This window comes from Triticum urartu, chromosome 5A (genome assembly GCF_056163025.1).
Source record: "Triticum urartu cultivar PI428250 chromosome 5A, HENAU_Tu73, whole genome shotgun sequence".
In the NCBI taxonomy this organism is placed as follows: Eukaryota; Viridiplantae; Streptophyta; class Magnoliopsida; order Poales; family Poaceae; genus Triticum; species Triticum urartu.
This window is the reverse complement of record NC_141877.1, coordinates 650,251,024-650,269,491: the sequence shown is the minus strand read 5'-3', so window position 1 is coordinate 650,269,491 and position 18,468 is coordinate 650,251,024. Positions and strand designations below refer to the sequence as shown.

Sequence of the window (18,468 nt, the reverse complement as noted above, 5' to 3'; positions counted from 1 at the left end):
GGCAAATTGTCAAAATATGAAATAACAAGTGGCAAACATCAAATTGCCCCGGTAAGAGATGTCTGGAGGCGGAGAGGGAGGAACTCACCTCGTCGCGGCATGTCGCAACTCGCCTCCACGGGGAAGAGGCGGTGAAGCGAAGGGGAAGGGAGAGAAGGGTTTAGAGTTTCCTTTTTTTAGGGTGTGTCTAGGGCACATCTAAATGTGCTCTACTTATTGCACATCTAAATGAGTGAATCAAACATAAAGCGGAAAAGAAAAAAGAAAAAGAAAATATCCACACGGATCTCAACGTAAGATCAATGACATAGAATTTAGATGTGCAATACTTATGGCACATCTAGATGTGCTTTAGCAAAACTGTTTTTTTTTATTCCGAATATGTTCCCCTCTCACCGTGTTTTTGCTCCGAGGTCGCTCTGACCAGAGTACCCCTTTGGCTCCGTATGCTGCTATGTAACTAATCATCCATTGGTTTCCTAGAAAAACATCCATCGGTGTTCTATTCCTTTCTTTGAGATTTGCACTGTGCATTTCGATCCCTTCTCTCTTCGCTAGCGAGCACTTCTTGAGATGGCCGCCGCCACGGCCCGCTGCCCCTTCCTCCTCGAGCAGCCCTTCTCTTCCTCCTCCAGAATGTAGCCTGTGCTCGCAACCACGGGGGACGGGGGCCGGTGACCGGCTTACGGTGGGCTGCTGCTCGACGCCGGTCGCATGCCACTGCAGTTGGTGCAGCCGGTCGCCGAGACGTACGCGCACTCGGCGTCCATATGTCCATACAGCGTCCATACGGAATTTGGTTTGCAACTTCGACAAATCAAAAGGACGCGGAATAACAAATAAGTTTTAAACACAAGCCGGAGAAAAAATCATGCAGAGGATATCAGGGCAATTTTTCCTTTTCAGATAAGGTGTATGTCATAATGGCACAAATATTCACCACGTTCACATGAACACTTTGAACTAGCAGTAAAAGTTTGGAACAGAGCAGGACAATCTCAACGTTTTTTTTTTTTGCGGGGGGTATCACAGTGGGAGCTGACCACTAGCTGCACCTGCACGGAGCCCAGAGAAGAGAACAGAGCATAATAATTACATGCCCCCTTTACAAAGTCGTCTGAAACAATGGCTGTACAGGAATACAGACGACACAGTTTTCCTTTTCTTTTGTATGATTGGCCTTCATCGAGCAATCGGACTAGTAAAAAGAAGACGATGCCCGGCTTGAAGAATAATTCCGACATATATACTGTGAAAACTTCGGACCGAGCTCACCGGAACGACCACTGTATCTCCTCTAGAGTTCTTCCCTTCGTCTCCGGCACCCAGAGGATGATGAACACGAGGGTGAACGCGCTCACGAGCGTGTAGCACGCAAAGGTACCTGTCGAGATCGTAAACAAACATAAATGATCTCCGTCAGGTCCGTGCCGTGGGTCCATAATTCTACTTGAGGGAAGAGGGAAGAGCGTGAACCTCCAGCACTCCAGCTGAGCAGCAAGTTTGCTGTCATTGTTATCCCGAAGGAGGTCAGCCAGTTGGCGAGCGTCGCGAAGCTTCCCGCGAGGCTCTTGATGCTAACCGGCAGGATCTACAAACACATAAAATGTACAGATGTATGGTTATGTGAATGCTCCAGTGACATGCCTAAACCACATTAATTATGAGATATGGTTCTATACGCAGTGTGCAGATTCACTATATTACCTCAGACATTATGACCCATGGAATGGCGCCCATACCGAAGGAGAAGGTGATCACATAAGCCTGAACAAGTGTCAGGTTAGTATCTCGGGCATAGCTCGTGGATTTGCGATGTAATTTTTCAGACTAAACAATCTAGTTGGCGGATGGACATACCACAATAGCAAACAAGGAGACCATGCTTAATATGTAATACATGTCAGAATCTTGTGAAACGTTGTCCTGGAACAAATAAATCATGGTAATATAAGAAAAATATTCAGCAGAAGAGGCTCTGTGATAATATCACGAGTAACAAAAATCCCCGATCAACGTAATAGACTATTATAAGGGTGTGGTGTATGTATTCTGTATTTTATTTATACCGGTACCCTATACTAAAGAAACCTGAACATACCTTGAGAAAAAATATGACGGCAATTGCAAGAAGGCTTAGGGTCGTTCCGGCAGAAGAGATCTGGAAGTTGAAGCGAGAGCTAAATTATAGTTACAGACAACTCCAGTAACAGACTGGTTTCAAAGAGAGGAGGAAAGTTACAATAAGTAGGATCCGCCGGCCAGCTCTGTCTAGCAACCAGGTTGTAGCTCCAGTGGCAAGAAGCTGATGATAAATGCTGTCAGCACCTTAATGTGAACTACTAAGAGACAAGAAAAGATATATATCAAGTTACACACCCCAATAACTCCAACTCCACATGCGGCCAAGTTGCTGTTTGTAACACCTGAAGAGCTTTTCATGTTAAATATAGAAGCTGAAATCGACTATAACATAACACTATAGTATTGCACTGAAGGAAATTTAATGACCAAATTGTACAGCTTGCCTGCAGCTTTGAAGATGCTGCCTGCATAAAACAGTATGGCGTTGATCCCACTTAGCTGTTGTAGTACAAGCAGGCCAATTCCAAGCTGCCAAGTTGCACCACAATCACGATTACTGAATGCAATTGCGAATTTTGGTATGAAATAAACCAGCAAGTCAAGGAAGTTACTATCAAGGGCATGCGGAATTTCTTTTGGTTTAACTCTTGGAAACGAATCGCCGTCATTTTGTTTGCTGATGCTACTGCTGTCTGCATAATGTTAAAGCAAACATTGGTGACTACGCTGAAAGTACATCACATAGAAAGATTTGTAGTTAGTTAGTCTAGAAGGAAAAAAAAAGGCAGGTGCTTGCCTTTATATCATTCACTTCTGAGGTGATGTCAGTCTCAGATCCTCTCAAAACTTGTAGGGAGGCTTCGAAATCATCCATCTTGTTCATCTTTGCCTAGAGATTGATGCACAACAGTGGTTAATAAAAAATTCAGAATGATGCAGCACTTTGTATACATTTGCTCATACAGACCAGCCATCTTGGAGATTCTGGAATGAAGAGTAGGCCAGGTATCAATATTGTGCATGGCAAGGTTCCTAGAAGAATGACAGCCCAGTGATTTGAATCAGAAATAGTCAGAGGTTCAGAAACCAGATGCATACACATTCGCTTAAGCCCAAAGTACTAGCGAAATCAGCGGAGATTGCTGACACGGTAACTTTTCCTTCAAAAGCTTGAACGGAAATATTAGCCAAAGGATATCCCAGGTTATAGTCATACATTTGTCAACATGGCATTTACTGTTACTGATCTTGTGAACTTAAATATCAGAGGTTAAGTGAAAACTGATGGTGAAAATAAAAAAGTTCAGTAACGCGTCGGCACTTCATCATGTTACCTATCACCGCAAGCATCCTCCAAGGAACAAGCATGCCGAGCACATAGGCCAACACCATCCCAAGAGTTACAGACAACTGCGAAATGAACAATTGCATGATGAGTCCAGCATAAACAAGCTAATACGTGTTTGCTTGACAAGAAGACAAGATGCTTAGGAGGATAGGCCTACCGGGTTCACGCAACCTAGAGCGCCCCTCTTGTTCCGAGGAGAAATCTCTGCTATGTATACGGGCACCTATTATCACACAATTCACAGACCAAGACTAAGTATTTTAACTAGTCCAAGATTCTTTTGACAACAAATAAGCTTCACAGCGGGATGGTCAACTTTTTCCCACATTAGTGACATCATGTTGATTTTTTTTCCTGAACTTATTAAGCAGATACACCTGTGTGCATAGATCTTGTATGCAAAGAATAAGCAGGTAGAGAGTGTTGTTAAACGAACCGTGTAGGATATGATACCAACACCAAATCCTTCAAGCAATCGCCCCGTATACAGAAACGTAGTGTCCTGTAAAGCGAACACCAACAAGTGTCAAGTTCAGAAGCAGCAAGCGGTGAAACTTAAGGTCAGGAAAAAGGTATCGTCATACTTTTGCCAAGGAGATGGCGAGCCAGCCGAGGATGTTAGGAATGGCAGCGATCATCAACGCCTGGAAAACCAATTCACAGCTTGTTAGAGCTCAACAGAAGATTGTTGGTTCGGTTAGGTACTGAATCATTGGAGTAAATAGCATAAAACTACTACTTTACAGGCTAGGATTTCAAAAAACTACTGGTTTTTAATTTTTCTCAGATAACTACCAAACGAACGAGGGGTCGGCTGTTTCAAAAAACCCAAAACGCTGAGTGCTTATCAATTGATCGTGATTATGACAGGTGGGACCCACACATAAGAGAACCGTTTGTTTGACTGTTACCTTACATGTAGGGCCCACATGTCAATATCTATGTAAGTTTTAAAAAAGCAATCAGGTCCCTATATCTTTTTTTAAAAGCAATCGGGTCCCTGATGTTTTCTGAAAAAAGCAATCAGGTCCTTGATATTTTTGGGAAAAAGCAATCGGGTCCCTGATATTTTTCTGGAAAAAGCAATCAAGAACTGCGCCGGCAGCTCGCCGGCGGCCAGATCGCCGGCCAAGCGAAAGGCGGCGGCTCGGCCGCCGCGTTCCTCGTCGCGACGACGGGCTTCTCTAGTCGGGCGACGGGCTAGGTGGAGGAGCTCCTGGCCATGGCGCGCGGCTGGTGGCGGCCCGAGCCCCTGGCCATGGCGCGGCTGGCGGCGGCCCTTGCTCGTCGGCGCGCTCCTGGCCATGGCGTGCGACTGGTGGCGGCATGAGCCACTGGCCATGGCGCAGCTGGCGACGGCCCGAGACCCTAGCCATGGCGCGCGGCTCGCGACGGCCTGAGCTCGCCATGGGGAGCCGGCGTAGAGGCAGCCACTGTCCCCGCGGCGTCGTGCAGCACGGCTAGGCGGCGGGCGTAGAGAGGTAGGAAAGAAGGAGGTGAGGCGGGGCAACGGCCATGGTTGAGCCCCGGTGAGCGCCGGCAGCGGGCGGCTCACCGGCAGGAGGAGGCGGAGCCGCGAGGTCCAGCTCTGGAGCGAGAGGAGCACCAATGGATCCTGGCCTGAGAGCAGGGACCCGATTGCTTTTTGTGAAAAAAGCAGGGACCAGATTGCTTTCTTAAATTTGTGTGCAGGCCCACACTTAGCGGTCAAACAAACGGTCAAACAATTAGAGCTCTTACGCATGGGGCCCACCTGTCATAATCACAATCAATTGATAAGCACTCAACGTTTTGGGTTTTTTGAAACAGCCGCCCCCTCGTTTGGTAGTTATCTGAGAAAAATTAAAAACCGGTAGTTTTTTGGAACCATAGCCTGTAAAGTAGTAGTTTTATGCTATTTACTCGAATCATTGCGAAAATACGACCAACATACTGAAGTTTGGCACAACAACAAGAGAAATTAGCAATAAACCGCCGCGACTGGGATCGACTTGGCACAAAAGAACTTCCTTTTTTCTTCGGCGAAAAACCACCGGTCTACCATAATCTTTTTTTTTTGCAAGAAGCACTGATTGCTCGCTGAACGGTATGTGGTGTGGTGTTCTTTCTGACGCGAGGGGCGACGATGGCCCAGACCAAATAGCCGTCAGGCATTCTCACGAACACCTCGCGTGCGCACCAGCGCCAGCGCCTGGGAGGGACACCGGATGAATCCCGGACGAGGGCATCCTGCTGAACGGAAATCACACCCCTCCGTCACCGCAGCAAGCTCCGGCACGGTGGAGCGGCTGTGGCTGGCTGCTGTCAGGAGGAGCAATCCTGTCCCGCACTGCCTCGGCAGCGGCGACCACGTCGTCCTCGTCCTGGGATACTTCGGAGCCTTTGGCCCAGGAATGTGTCAGTGAAGGATGGATCCGAACCCCAGTCATTTTGAAAGGGGCAAATTATCAAATGTGAAGCCTTTTTGGACGATCAATCAAATGGGAAAGTAAAGCATGACAAATGATTCAATTTCTGGTTCGCCGGTATTTATGGTTCGGGCGGCCAAGTCATAATGTTTTTGAGAAATGCTCGGCACTACTGCTCCATCTTTTTCTAGAATATATGCACGAGCGTGCATATCATATATTAATAGAAGAAGAAGGGATAGAGCCCTCCACCACTATTGCTCCATCTTCATCCACTGCTTCCTTGACCACACCATCTCTTCATCACCTACCCCGTCATAAGAAATTCCACCTTGCGACCGACTATTTTGTATGGGATATGGTTATTTTTTTCCTTCTTTGCAAAAATGATTGTATGCGATATGGTTGTTGTCTAGTTATTTTTAAACTAGGCTTAAACTAGTTGTAGATGGCATGCTAATTTTGTTTCGTATGTATGCTATATTAATTTTGGTAGACCCATCTATGCCACCCTTATCATTGACTAGATTCTTAATTTTATTTAGTGGTAACTTACACATGATTTTTAGCATATACAAGTGTTAACCCCATGAACCTCAACAGGTGAAACTCCAATGTAGCGGATCGTGGAAGCAAAGCACCACCTTCTGGAGCCCATAATCTCGCTTTAGCCAAAGGAAAAGTGGCCAACGTTTGATGTGCGAAATTCCTCCCACTTGCACTATGAGACTTACCAAGTTGGCTTGTGGGTAGGATCTTAGGGACAGGGATAGCATCGAGAACAAAGGACTTCAATATAAATCTGACGAAAGGCTATTATCGGGTACGTCGTATCCCGATCGAACATATGGCAATTAATCGCTGCAGTATGATAATTTTTTGGTTGATCTTTTACGCTACATGGAAATTTTTACTATAAGAACATGGAAGTCGCACACACAAGCATGACAATTTTATCTGTTTTCGCATGGCAAATCTGATCGTCTAAAAATCTAACGTCGGACTTCTAGCATTTCTGAGAACAAAAGTCCTTTCTCCATTTTCAAGTTTTTTCTCTCTCTTCAACTTGGCATCACTTATTGTTTATGTCTCCACCAATCATTTCATGAGAAATGCTTGGCCAAGAATTAAATCTGAACATTATTGCTCGCACCTAATCTTTGTGCTCTCTTCCTCGGCCTACGTACCTCATCATCGATGCTATTGAAGTGTCACATCATGACACGATATAGCCTCCGTACGTACATGCTCATCAAGATATATATAAGCAACTACTAGTTGCTTGTACTATGTTCATTAAAAATGCTAAAAGCTGTACTAGATATAAGCAACTATGGTTGTTTGTATGTATTTTCATTTTAAAATGCATTATTTCCTTCCCTCACGGCGTCGCCTTCGGCAACAGTGCAACTCCGGCAGCGGTGGCCGGCCAAGTCGCCCGTCTCTGTTCCACCGTACACTGCGGATCCTCAGTGATTGGCACCCTCCTCCAGCAATAATTCAACTTTTTTGGAGAAATAATTCATTGGCGCTGTCCTGCAACCTATCTACCAGGCACAGTAAGTGCAGGATTAATTGTCTAGCCCAGTGGTAACATGCATGCAGCAGTACGTGTCGGCCGCGTGCATGCATGCATGCCACACTGTTGTTTCTGGTGCAGCTCGTGAGAGACCGTCTTGGACACTGGTCGACCTCCACATAATTTATTTGTGTTGATGATTAATTTATTTGTGTTGATGACTGATACATCTCATACATTTTGTTCTTTTTGCTGCTGCTCTAAATGGTAAAAAATAGATGGATTGCACGCAAGAGTGCATTGCTATTTGGGATGGGAGTGTCTATCAACAAAAGGGAATGACACTGACCCTTTAATTGTGAGGGGACAAGTCGCAAACCGGTCGATCTCGCAATAATAGCTGCGTAGAAAAAGACATATGGGGTGCAAGATGGCCAGGCGGAAATATCTGTGTAGCGTGCTCTAAATAGGAAGGTTGGACACCTCTTTTTGGATCGTACTTCAAGACGTATGGGGTGCGAGAAGGCGATGACGACTGTTTTTTGTGCATGGTAATACATGTTGAGGCCTTGAGGGGGCGATGATGACTCTATTGGATGCATTTTTTGCACCCCTCAAAGCTTCATGTTGGGAGTTATTATGAAAGGCCGAGGCATATACGGCGAGGCGACTCTGCTAGGGTTGTTCTTAACTTTGACTTTGAGGCAGACGGGTGGATTTCACATTGAAATACTATTTTCTTCGTCCAAAAAAGCTTAGTGCTAGATATATCCATTTAAGGGACAAGCTTTGGGACAAGTTTTATCAAATGGAGGGAGTACGTGCGTATAGCGTAGAAAAAGACGGACAGGCTAAGGAAGGAAAATATCTCACCCCTTTGTGGCCAACGTGCTCCACCATCTGGCCGCTGGCGATGGCGCCCACCATGGCGCCGATGTTGGAGAGCGAGCCGAACACCGAGAACTGCAAGTAGCCAGCGTCGTCGGTCAGTCACGAGGATTCCGGGCATTGCCAGGCCAGCGAGGCCGGCAACAACAGTAAAAAAAGACGGCGGGCGATGGAAGGATGGTGACCTCGGAGATGGAGAGGCTGAGGTCGCGGGTGATGGCGTCCTGCGTCGGCGAGGAGAAGCCGCCGGTGAAGCCGAACTGGATGGGGCCGAGCGCCACGACGAGCGTGCAGAGGAGTGCGGAGACGTGGGACTCGCGCATCATGGCCATGGAGGAGGACGCCGTGAGGCTGGACCCCATCTTGTACCAGCTTCCCGTGTTCACCAGCAGTGGCTTCCGCATGTCCATGTCGTCGTCGCTCCCGCCGCTCTCGTGCCCTCCTCCGCCGTCTCCGCCCTTGCCGTTCATGGTGGCCCTCGCAGAGAGAGAGAGAGAGAGAGAGAGAGAGAGAGAGAGAGAGAGAGAGAGCGGGGGGAGAAGAAGAGGATGTCGACTTTGAAATGGGGAGAGGTGGTGGAATGGGATGGGCTCGTCTCTAGGTAGCTTGTTTGCAGACGTACATCTACAACGTATGGTTGCTCGGCTTCCGTCCTTCCAGAAGGCGCGGCAGGGTACATGTGCGCTGCAGTGCAGGGCTCAAAAGTCAAAAGCCTACCTACGGTAAGGTCTTCTCCTTCAGTTGGGCTTGGGAATAGCATTATTCCCGCCCTCGTGATATTCTGCACCGCAGGCATTATTCCACTACCCATTTCTGTGTTTAATCGGGTCAACCCCTCCCTCCTGATGGGACAATTAGTTGAGTACGAGAACCTGTTCTGATCACATCGTCTTTTCTTGTAGTACTACATACTAGATACATCAATTTGAGCGACAAATACATGCAGATGATTGTACACTGTACACTATAGTGTTTCTTGCTTTCTACGGAGAAGAAGGGATAGAGTGTACGCGATGGTCTCGTTATTTTTTGACAGGTAAGCGATGATCTTGCTTGCTTCTAAGTAGAAGGAATGTGCTAAGTGATTGTCCTTATTTTTCTTGTTAGTGGGTGTGATCTTACTTACAGGTCTCGCCAGTAGCCTTATTATAGACATGGTCTAATATCTCTCTATTGAGAACCCCACATGGACTCCCCCAGGCAACCATTGACCATTCCTATTGTTTTCAAGTTTCGATTGGCTAACTGGAAAAGCAATCATATGCATGTTTGCTCTTCCATGTTCTATGCGCAACGTATGTTAGACTGACGATGTGGTGACGATTGCTTTGACACTCACTAGCCTTTCTTATTAACCATTGTGATTGGCAGTTTGAATCTTTGGGAAGGCATTATCTCAGGGCGGCGGTACACTTGGGCTAATAATAGTTTGGTGCCGACATACGAGAAACTCGATCGGGTAGAATGAAAATTGAAGTTTCCTCTCGTGAATGTGTGTGTGCGCGCCCTAAAGCGTATTGAGACAATTTATGACCATGTGCCCATCTATCATTCCTGATTCTAACTCTACTAGCTCCCCTGCTACTCGCCGCTCATTCAAATTTGAATTGAGATGGTTACAACGGAATGATTTTGCAGACTTAATTAAGAATGTATGGGAGAGGCCCACCATTGTTGAACTCTTATTCAGAGATGGAATTTTAAAATCGCGACCACTAGGCAATTCCTATCTGGATGGGAGAAACACACTAGTGGTATGTCAAAAGAAGCAACACCTTACCACTATTATTGATGACCTCGATAACAATCTCGAGTGCACGTCTATTGAGACATGCATTTTGTCTCATCAAGAGATTAATATAAAAAATTAATCCAATGAGCAGATTGCACGTCTATTGCGAGAAGAGGAAGTCAAATGGTACCAAAGATCCAAACCCTATTCATTTCTTTAGTGAAATAACAATACATGATGTTTTCATATGGCCAATGGGCGGCATAGGAATAAGTATATTCTTAACCTGGATGTGGAATGGATCGAGGATCAGGCAGAGTTGAAACTATAAGTCTCTATCCGGGATTTCAGATGAAGGGCACTTCACAGTCGACGAGACCCAAACGCATGATGTCTCATAAGTTACGATAGATGAGAATGATATCCTCACGTACCTATGTGAAAGCATAGGAGAATGATATCCTAGCCTCAAAAGCTGAAAGACAATGTTATGCATCTTTTTATGGAAGATGACCATGATAAGGCTAGGAATTCGGAACTCTTGCTTTCAGATTTTGAGCAAATGTCAGGTCTCAAGATTAACTCTCATAAAAGTGAGTTCTTCTGTTTTGGAGAAGTCAAAGAGGCGGATACACAATATGCTGACCTAATTGGTTGCGCACAAGGTCAATTCCCGATTAAATATTTGAGAATTCTGATTCATTATCGTCCTCTCACTAATACGGAGTGAGAACATGTCCTTGAGTGCTTAGAGAAACAATTGAGCAGTTGGAAAGGCAAAGGCGCTCTTCGCTGGAGGTCGTCAATTTTGATCAACCCTATTAATTAGTTGTAGGCAGTAAATTATGTTTCCGCTTAGGTACGCTTGGCTAACATGGTCTATTCATGGAGTCATCAAACTCTGCTCTCTCCTATTAATTATCTCATCACATCATATTTTTTTCCTTTATTTGGAAGATTTAATTGCATTTATACAAGGTGGGAGTATATTTAGAATTCTATTAACGGTAGTATACGCTTGATTTTCGACGTACACAAGTGTCGACCTCGTGAACCTCGAAAGGTTAAACTCCAACGTAGCAGATCGTGCAAGCAAAGCACCACCTTCTGGAGCCCATAATTTCCCTTTAGCGAAAGAAAAACGTCCAGCTTTGATGTGCAAAATCCCACCCACTTTATTCAACCACGCTTTATTCAGCTTGAGCTGTAGATAGGTGATCAGCGCACTTGTGCTGCTAGCTTTACTACACAATATCTATCCCTATAGTTTCCCCCCCTCTTCAACTTACTATCTCTCGGTATTGTTTAATATGTTTCCACCAATATATTCATGAAAACTGTTTCACCAAGAAATAAAAAGATCTAAACATTATGCCTCGCATCCAAACTTCCTTGACCTGCCTCATGTATGAATCATGATTGGCGTTATTTAATGTCACATCGATCGCATCATGACGCTATAGGCTTGAGTACGTACATGCTAGTTATAGATAACTAGCTAGTTGTTTATATGTCCGTTTTAAAATGATTAACTAACTACTTATTCATATGTTCATGTTTTAAAAATGTCAAAACACTCTCTTTCTATTATTATTTCGTTCGCTCACCGGCACCGCGTCGCCTTCCGCAACAGTGCAACTCCGGGAGAGAGCGGCGGTGCGTCCGCCCAGGTCGATTCTCGGCCGGTCTCTATTCTATGGTACAATGTGGTTTTGACGTCTCCTCCTCTTGGCGAGCGACCTGCGGAGTGCGGACCCGGCGTGATGGCAGCATCCTCAGCAATAATTCATTTGCTGCAGCAGCAGCGCCTGCTGGCTGCTGCTCATGAAACCATCTTGGCTTTGGACATTGGTCCAGTCGACGGTGATACCGAGAAGAAGAAACTAAGTCTAATATACTGTATATGGTACTAGTACCTTCTTGGACCGACCGACCGCGTCTATGCCCGGCCTTATCTAACATAACAATATACTACATGATCTAACGTAGGAGTATGTCACATGAGGTATGTGGAGACAGCTGGCTGTCTAATTTATCTGTGTTGATAAGAACCTCCGCCGTTGAGATGTTAACATGATTATGTCTATATTGAGCAACCTCATCCACTTTTTCTGTTGCTTTAAATGGTAAAAGTTGATAGATTGCTCAAAAGGCTGCACTGCTGATTGTTACTCCCTCCGTTCCGAATTACTTGTCTTGGATTTGTCTAGATACGGATGTATCTAGACTCATTTTACATGGAATGGAAGTATCAATCAACAAAAAGGATTGACGCCGACCCTTCTTAATTATGGGGGGACAAGTGGCAAACCGGTCGATCTCGCAATGAAATACCACTTACAACTAACAGTAGCTGCTTAATTAGAACAAGACAAACAGGCCAAGGAAAAATATCCATGGAGGGTCCTCTAGACATAAAGGTTGAACCCTTTTGGAGTGTTCTTCAAAACATATGGAGCGCGAGAAGGCGATAATGACTCTGCTACGTTCTCTTTTGCCCCCTTGAAACTTCATATTGGCAGTTCTTATGGAACGCGGCAAGTTGCTTGTGTTTTTTTAACGCAATACAGACGCAAACGCTCATATATACGCACACGCACTCATCCTTATGAATGCACACAGGTACATAATGGAAATTGAAGTTTCCTTTTGTGACCATGTGTGTGGTGTGTCCTAGAGCGTATTGAGATACTTTATGACCATGTGTCCATTATTCCTGATACTAACTCTACTCGGTCCCCTGCCACTCGCCGCTCATTCAAATTTGAATTGGGATAGTTACAATAGGATGACTTTGCAGACTTAATTAAGAATGTATGCGAGAGACCCACCGTTGTTGATCGCCTATCCATAGATGAAATTACAAAATTGGGGCCACTAGGCAATTCCTATATCGATGAGCGAAACTCACTATCATTGATGACCTCGATAACATTGGTGAGACATGCATTTTTGTCTCATCAGGAGATTGATATGAAAAATCAATCCAATAAGCAGATTGCACGTCTATTGCGAGAAGAGGAAATCAAATGGTACCAAAGATCCAAAGCCCATTCTTTTTTAGTAAGATAACAACACACGATGTTTCGATATGGTCGCCAATAGGCGGCACGGGAAGAAGTGTATTTTTAACCTGGATGCGGGGCAGATCGAGGGTCGGGCAGAGTTGAAACGATATATCACCGCGGATACTATAAGTCTCTCGGTGCTTCAGATGGACGGACCTTCACAATCGACGAGACAAAAACAGATGATATCTCATAAGTTACCACGGATGAGAATGATATCCTCGCGAATGATATGCTTCTTTTTATGGGATATGACCTTGATAAGGTTAGGAATCTGAAACTCTTGCTTTCTACCCTATACTGGTAGAAACTTCTTGCAAAAAAAAATCCCACAAAAAACGTTTCACCAAGAATTAATTTGTTTAAACATTATGCCACAAATTCAAACTTTGTGTTCTCTTTCTCTTTTTTTTGCGAATACTCTCTGTTCTCTTCCTTGACCTGCCTCATGATTGAAGTTATTGAGTATCAGATCACATCATGAATATATAGGCCTCCGTACGTACATGCTAGTCATAGATATAACCAGCTAGTTGTTTATATTACCATTTTTAAAATGATTAGCTAACTACTTATTCGTATGTTCATTTAAAAAAATGCTAAAACTCTCTATCTCTCTTTCTCTTGTTATTATTATTTGTGGGTGTGTTTAGGGCACATTTAGATGTGCTCTAGTTATTGCACATCTAAGTGAGTGAATCAAGCATAAAAGAAAAAGAAAAGGAGAAAAGAAAATATTTACACGAATCTTAATGTAAGATCAATGACATATGACTTAGATGTGCAATACTTATGATACATCTAGATGTACTTTAGCAAAACTGTTATTTTATTTCCTTTACTCAAAAGCGTGGTGGTCCGTTCGGCCACGTCGATCTCGGGCCGTCTCTATACCATCGTACAATGTGGTCTTGACGTCTCGCTCGTTCCCTTGGCAAAGGACATGCCGTCCCCCGGTGATGGCAACATCCTCCGCAATAATTCATTTTTCTTTGCGGAAAGTCAGCAATAATTCAGTGAAGCTGCTGCGGCACAGCAGCCCATATCCACCTACTACTGTAGCACACAAATTCCGGCCGTAGGATTGGTTTTACACTTTACTATTATATTGTAGGCTAGCTAGTAACATGCTGCAGCAGTAGTGCGCGCATGTATGCATGCATGCATGCAATAAAAATACACAGCAGAGTTGTACCGTTTTCCTCAAAAATAAAATACCGTCTTGGACCGACCGATCGACCGCGTCCATGTTCTTGTCTTAACATTATTACATGAGGGATGTGGAATGTGGTGGCAGCTGGCTGTCTAATTTATCTTTGTTGATAAGAACCTCCACCATTGAGATGTTAACATGATTAAGTCTGTCTTGGTTGAGGAATCTTATCCATTTTTTGTGTTGTTTTAAATGGTAAAAATAGACCGATTGCTCAAAAGATTGCACTGCTATCTGATCTGTTACATGGAATGGAAGTATCCATCAACAGACAGGATTGACACCGACCCTTCTAAAATGTGATGTGAGGGGACAAGTGGCAAACCAGTCGATCTCGCAATGTAATACTGCTTACAACTAAACAAAAGATGCCTAGAAAAAGACAAGCAGGTCAAGGGGAAAAATAATATCTATGAAGGGTCCTCCAGATACGAAGGGTGAAACCCTATTTTTGGGGCGTTCTTCAAAGCATACGGAGTGTGAGAATGCTGCTGTAGTAAGCGTGTTTTTGCCCCCTCAAAGCTTCATATTGACAGTTATTATGAAAGGCCGGGGCATTACGGTGACTTTGCTAAAGTTGCTATTAGCTTAAATTTGAGGCAAACACGGTGCAAACGGGTGGATCTCACAATGAAATACTACTACGTGCGGCAAACATTTACTTGCGTAGAAAAAGGACGGACAGGCTATGTAAAAAAATCTGACCCCTTTGTGGCCGACGTGCTCCACCATCTGGCCGCTGGCGATGGCGCCCACCATGGCGCCGATGTTGGAGAGCGAGCCGAACACCGAGAACTGTAGGTTGCCAACGTCGTCAGTCACCAAGGCAGCGAAGGCGGCGACAAGAGTAAACAAAGACGGGCGATGGGATTAAGGATGATGATGACCTCGGAGATGGAGAGGGTGAGGTCGCGGGTGATGGCGTCCTGGGTCGGCGAGGAGAAGCCGCCGGTGAAGCCGAACTGGATGGGGCCGAGCGCCACGACGAGCGTGCAGAGCAAGGCGGAGACGTGGGACTTGCGTATCGCGTACCACCAGCTCCCCGTGCTCACCAGCAGCGGCTTCCGCATGTCGTCGTCGTGGTCGCTCCCGCCGCTCTCCTGCCCTCCGCCGTCTCCGCCCTTGCCGTTCATGGCGGCCTCGCCAATGGACGAAAGAGGAGAAGAAGAAGAAGAAGAAGAAGAGGAGGTCGACTATGAAGTTTGAAATGGGGAGGGGTGGGTGGTATGGGGTCGGCTCGTCTCTGGTTTGCAGACGTACAACGTATATGTTCTTAGCTTCCTTCCACAAGGCGCAACAGAGAGTATATATGCGCTGGGCTGAAAAGTCAAAAGCTTACAGTCTCTAGAGCAAGAAAGTTCTTCTCTTTCAGTTGTGCATTATTCCCTAGTGCTATATGCTACCCCCTCCGTCCCATAATCGTATATTATGGAACGGCTGCGACTTCAGTGCTTGTGCCCAACTAACCCATTTCCCTCTTGATGGGACAATTGCAGGTGCAGAGTACAAGAAGTTGTTCTGATCACCATCGTCCTCCCAAGTACCGGATTTGCTTTCCTACGGCTACAATCCTTCACTGGTACGTACGTACTTAGTGCATCTTTAGCAATGAGTACACTTGGCAGTACGGTTACTACATATACTATACTACTATGACGTTTTCTTGCTTCTACAGAGAAGAAGGGCTAGAGTGTACGCCATTGCCTCATCATTCTTTGACAGGTACGTACGCGACGATCTTACTCGCTTCTAAGGAGAAGCAAGGGCCAAGGGCTTGAGTCTACGTGATGGTCCTTATTTTATTTTAGGCATATGACATTTTCTTGTTAGTCGGTGTGATCTTACTTGCGGGTTTCCTCGGTCGCCTAAAATATTTTAGGCATATGGTGTTCCATAAGTAAGGCCGCCACATCCACATGGACTTATCTCCGAAAACCCACATGGACTCCTCCTGGCAACAGTTGACCATTCGTATTGTTTTTAGGTTTTGAATGGTTTACAAGAGAAAGGGATCATATGCATGTTTGCTCCATGATCTTCGTGCAATATGTTTTAAAGGAGTACTCGTTTTAGACTGTCGGTACAACCGACAATGCTTTTTAGTGGGGAGTTTATTTTCTGTCTTTACTCGTTTCAATTTTTTTTTCTGTCTTTAGGCCAAGATAAAGCCCGTATACTTGGGAAAAGGAGAGTTGAATTACATGATGGCCACACAACCAACGCCCAGTGGCGACCCCGGCAGGAAACAAGTAGAGCCATTAGTAAGCTGTAGGGTAAATCTTCTCAAGTTGCAAAGACTAATTTACAAAATTTAGAAAACCAAAGGGGTGTCATAGAAAAGTTGTGGAGTCATCCAACCCAAAGCTCCCCCCCCCCCCCCCCCCCCAACACACACACAGATGCTGCCAACATGCAATGACAACCGTCACCGACAACAACACTCGAACTGTGAGAAAAACGCTTCAACAACGACGCCTCTAAGAAAGAAACAACACGTGAGCACCAACATTGCCATATCTACCTACGGAGGCTAGATCAAGAGTTTTGAGCCCAAAGAGGGAGTTCGAGCAAACTCTGGACAACGCCTCCGACAAGGAGATGATGTGAAGCACCAACACTGTTAGGAATAACCAGAGCATGTCACACCTAGAATTTTTGCTCCGGAGGTCGAGACTCTATGATCAAAAGCACCACCAAACTAGAGTCATCGTGTAATGTTGCCCCCATTTTCAATAATAAAAAGTCCATGCTGCAAGCTAGAGTGTCTCACCTTGACAACAGTACATGCTCACAACTCTGATGTGTACCGAGCATACCAAGTATATGTGGAGTAGATCAATGCACACCCAACAACATCAACAAGGTCACCGCCACCGCCGCCAAGAACCCGCTTAACGGTCCAACCGGTGTTGAATAAACCATGATTTAAACTATGGCATGGAAGTCTCCCTCGCCGCCTTCAGACATAGTGGAACTCCGTTAGCTGTCCCCAACTCGCCGATGTTGATCTCAACCTATTCTACCATCGTCCCATACACTATGGCTTGGTGCCCTATTCTCTTGACGGGCGACCTACGGACCCTCAATGATCGCCTATGTTAGCATCCGCAATCCATTGACGCTTCAGTAGTATATTCACTATAACACACTATGTAGGATCAATTGTAGGCTAAGGTCATATCCAAGGCTATCCCCTAAATCAATGTACACCCCCATTTTTCCATGGACAAACCTAATGCTAGCCCCCATTTTATTTCCAGTTTAAAGATTTTATTAAACTTAGATTCGATATATTATATGGAACTTAATTTTTATTTAGGAAACTTAGCTAAAAACTACTCCAAGTCTACCTATCTAGACGGGCGTGGATCTCGAGAATCGGATCTCCACCATTGTCGTCATTGTTGCTCCAATCGTGGGTGCTGACCTAGCCATCACATCATCCATCCTGGGAAGCGGCAGAGCACTGCCTTTGCCTTTAGGCGGGTGTTGCGCTCGTATTTCAGGAGCCCTTCCAATGTTACCCAGCGGCGGGCATCTAACTCCTTGGTCGTCTTCGACCAGTCGTGCACCCAGGGAGTGGCGAACTCTGAGTTGATGAGGATGTGCGGTGCCAGCATGCTCGATTTGGGACCGGACTACCGTGCTGACGTGACAGATAGTCCGGACTCCCCTACGACCTACTTGATTTGGGATCGGATTAAAGGATTCCAAATAATTCGAGTCGAAAAGGGGGAGCCCATTGAACAACCAATTAACTACAGATTGTCCGGTCCGAACAAGTAGATGTGGCAAGGGGAATACCCTTTGGTGCAACTATGGGGGGGGGGGGGGGGTAAGGGCATCTCCAACGCGGATCACCAAACGGACGTCACCAAATGTCTGCAGACATGTCCGGGCGTGTCCGTAGATAGTCTAACCATCTCATCGTATCCCTAAATCTGGATTGTGGGCTATGACTAAAAGTGGGCGAGATGGACCGAGAGGGAACAGAGAGGAGTGTGAGACGTGGGCTATTGGGAGAAGTGGTCTAACTGGCAGTGTACCGAACAACCGTCCGCACTCTCTCAAAGCTCCCCCAAGTTTGAGACGGATTTTGTGAGATTTCAGACATGTGGACTGGTCCGATCCAATTTGATGATCCATATTGAATGGCTAAGGGGCTGTTTGGTTCTAGGACTAGCATTGTCATACCTTGCCACACATT

At 45.4% G+C, this 18,468-nt stretch overlaps 1 protein-coding gene across 3 annotated transcripts; it reads right to left on the bottom strand.

The window, feature by feature from the left end:
- Window positions 1-883: 883 nt before the first annotated feature.
- Window positions 884-15,882, bottom strand: LOC125511390 (sugar transporter ERD6-like 4). 3 transcript variants are annotated; one of them, XM_048676744.2, is made up of 17 exons: window positions 15,149-15,882; window positions 14,967-15,056; window positions 4,018-4,077; window positions 3,870-3,935; window positions 3,591-3,656; window positions 3,420-3,495; window positions 3,053-3,117; window positions 2,882-2,974; window positions 2,697-2,777; window positions 2,529-2,613; window positions 2,380-2,426; window positions 2,243-2,305; window positions 2,102-2,161; window positions 1,861-1,926; window positions 1,708-1,767; window positions 1,477-1,591; window positions 884-1,384 (listed from the first exon to the last, which is right to left on the bottom strand). In XM_048676744.2, exons 1-17 carry the CDS (start codon window positions 15,392-15,394, stop codon window positions 1,272-1,274), a joined length of 1,452 nt encoding a protein of 483 aa, XP_048532701.1. In that variant the 5' UTR covers window positions 15,395-15,882; the 3' UTR covers window positions 884-1,271. The 3 variants fall into 3 exon arrangements, with proteins under 3 accessions (XP_048532701.1, XP_048532700.1, XP_048532704.1); XM_048676743.2 differs by lacking the exons at window positions 14,967-15,056; window positions 15,149-15,882 and adding exons at window positions 8,234-8,323; window positions 8,434-14,958; XM_048676747.2 differs by lacking the exons at window positions 3,591-3,656; window positions 14,967-15,056; window positions 15,149-15,882 and adding exons at window positions 8,234-8,323; window positions 8,434-14,959.
- Between the last annotated feature and the right edge of the window lie 2,586 nt (window positions 15,883-18,468).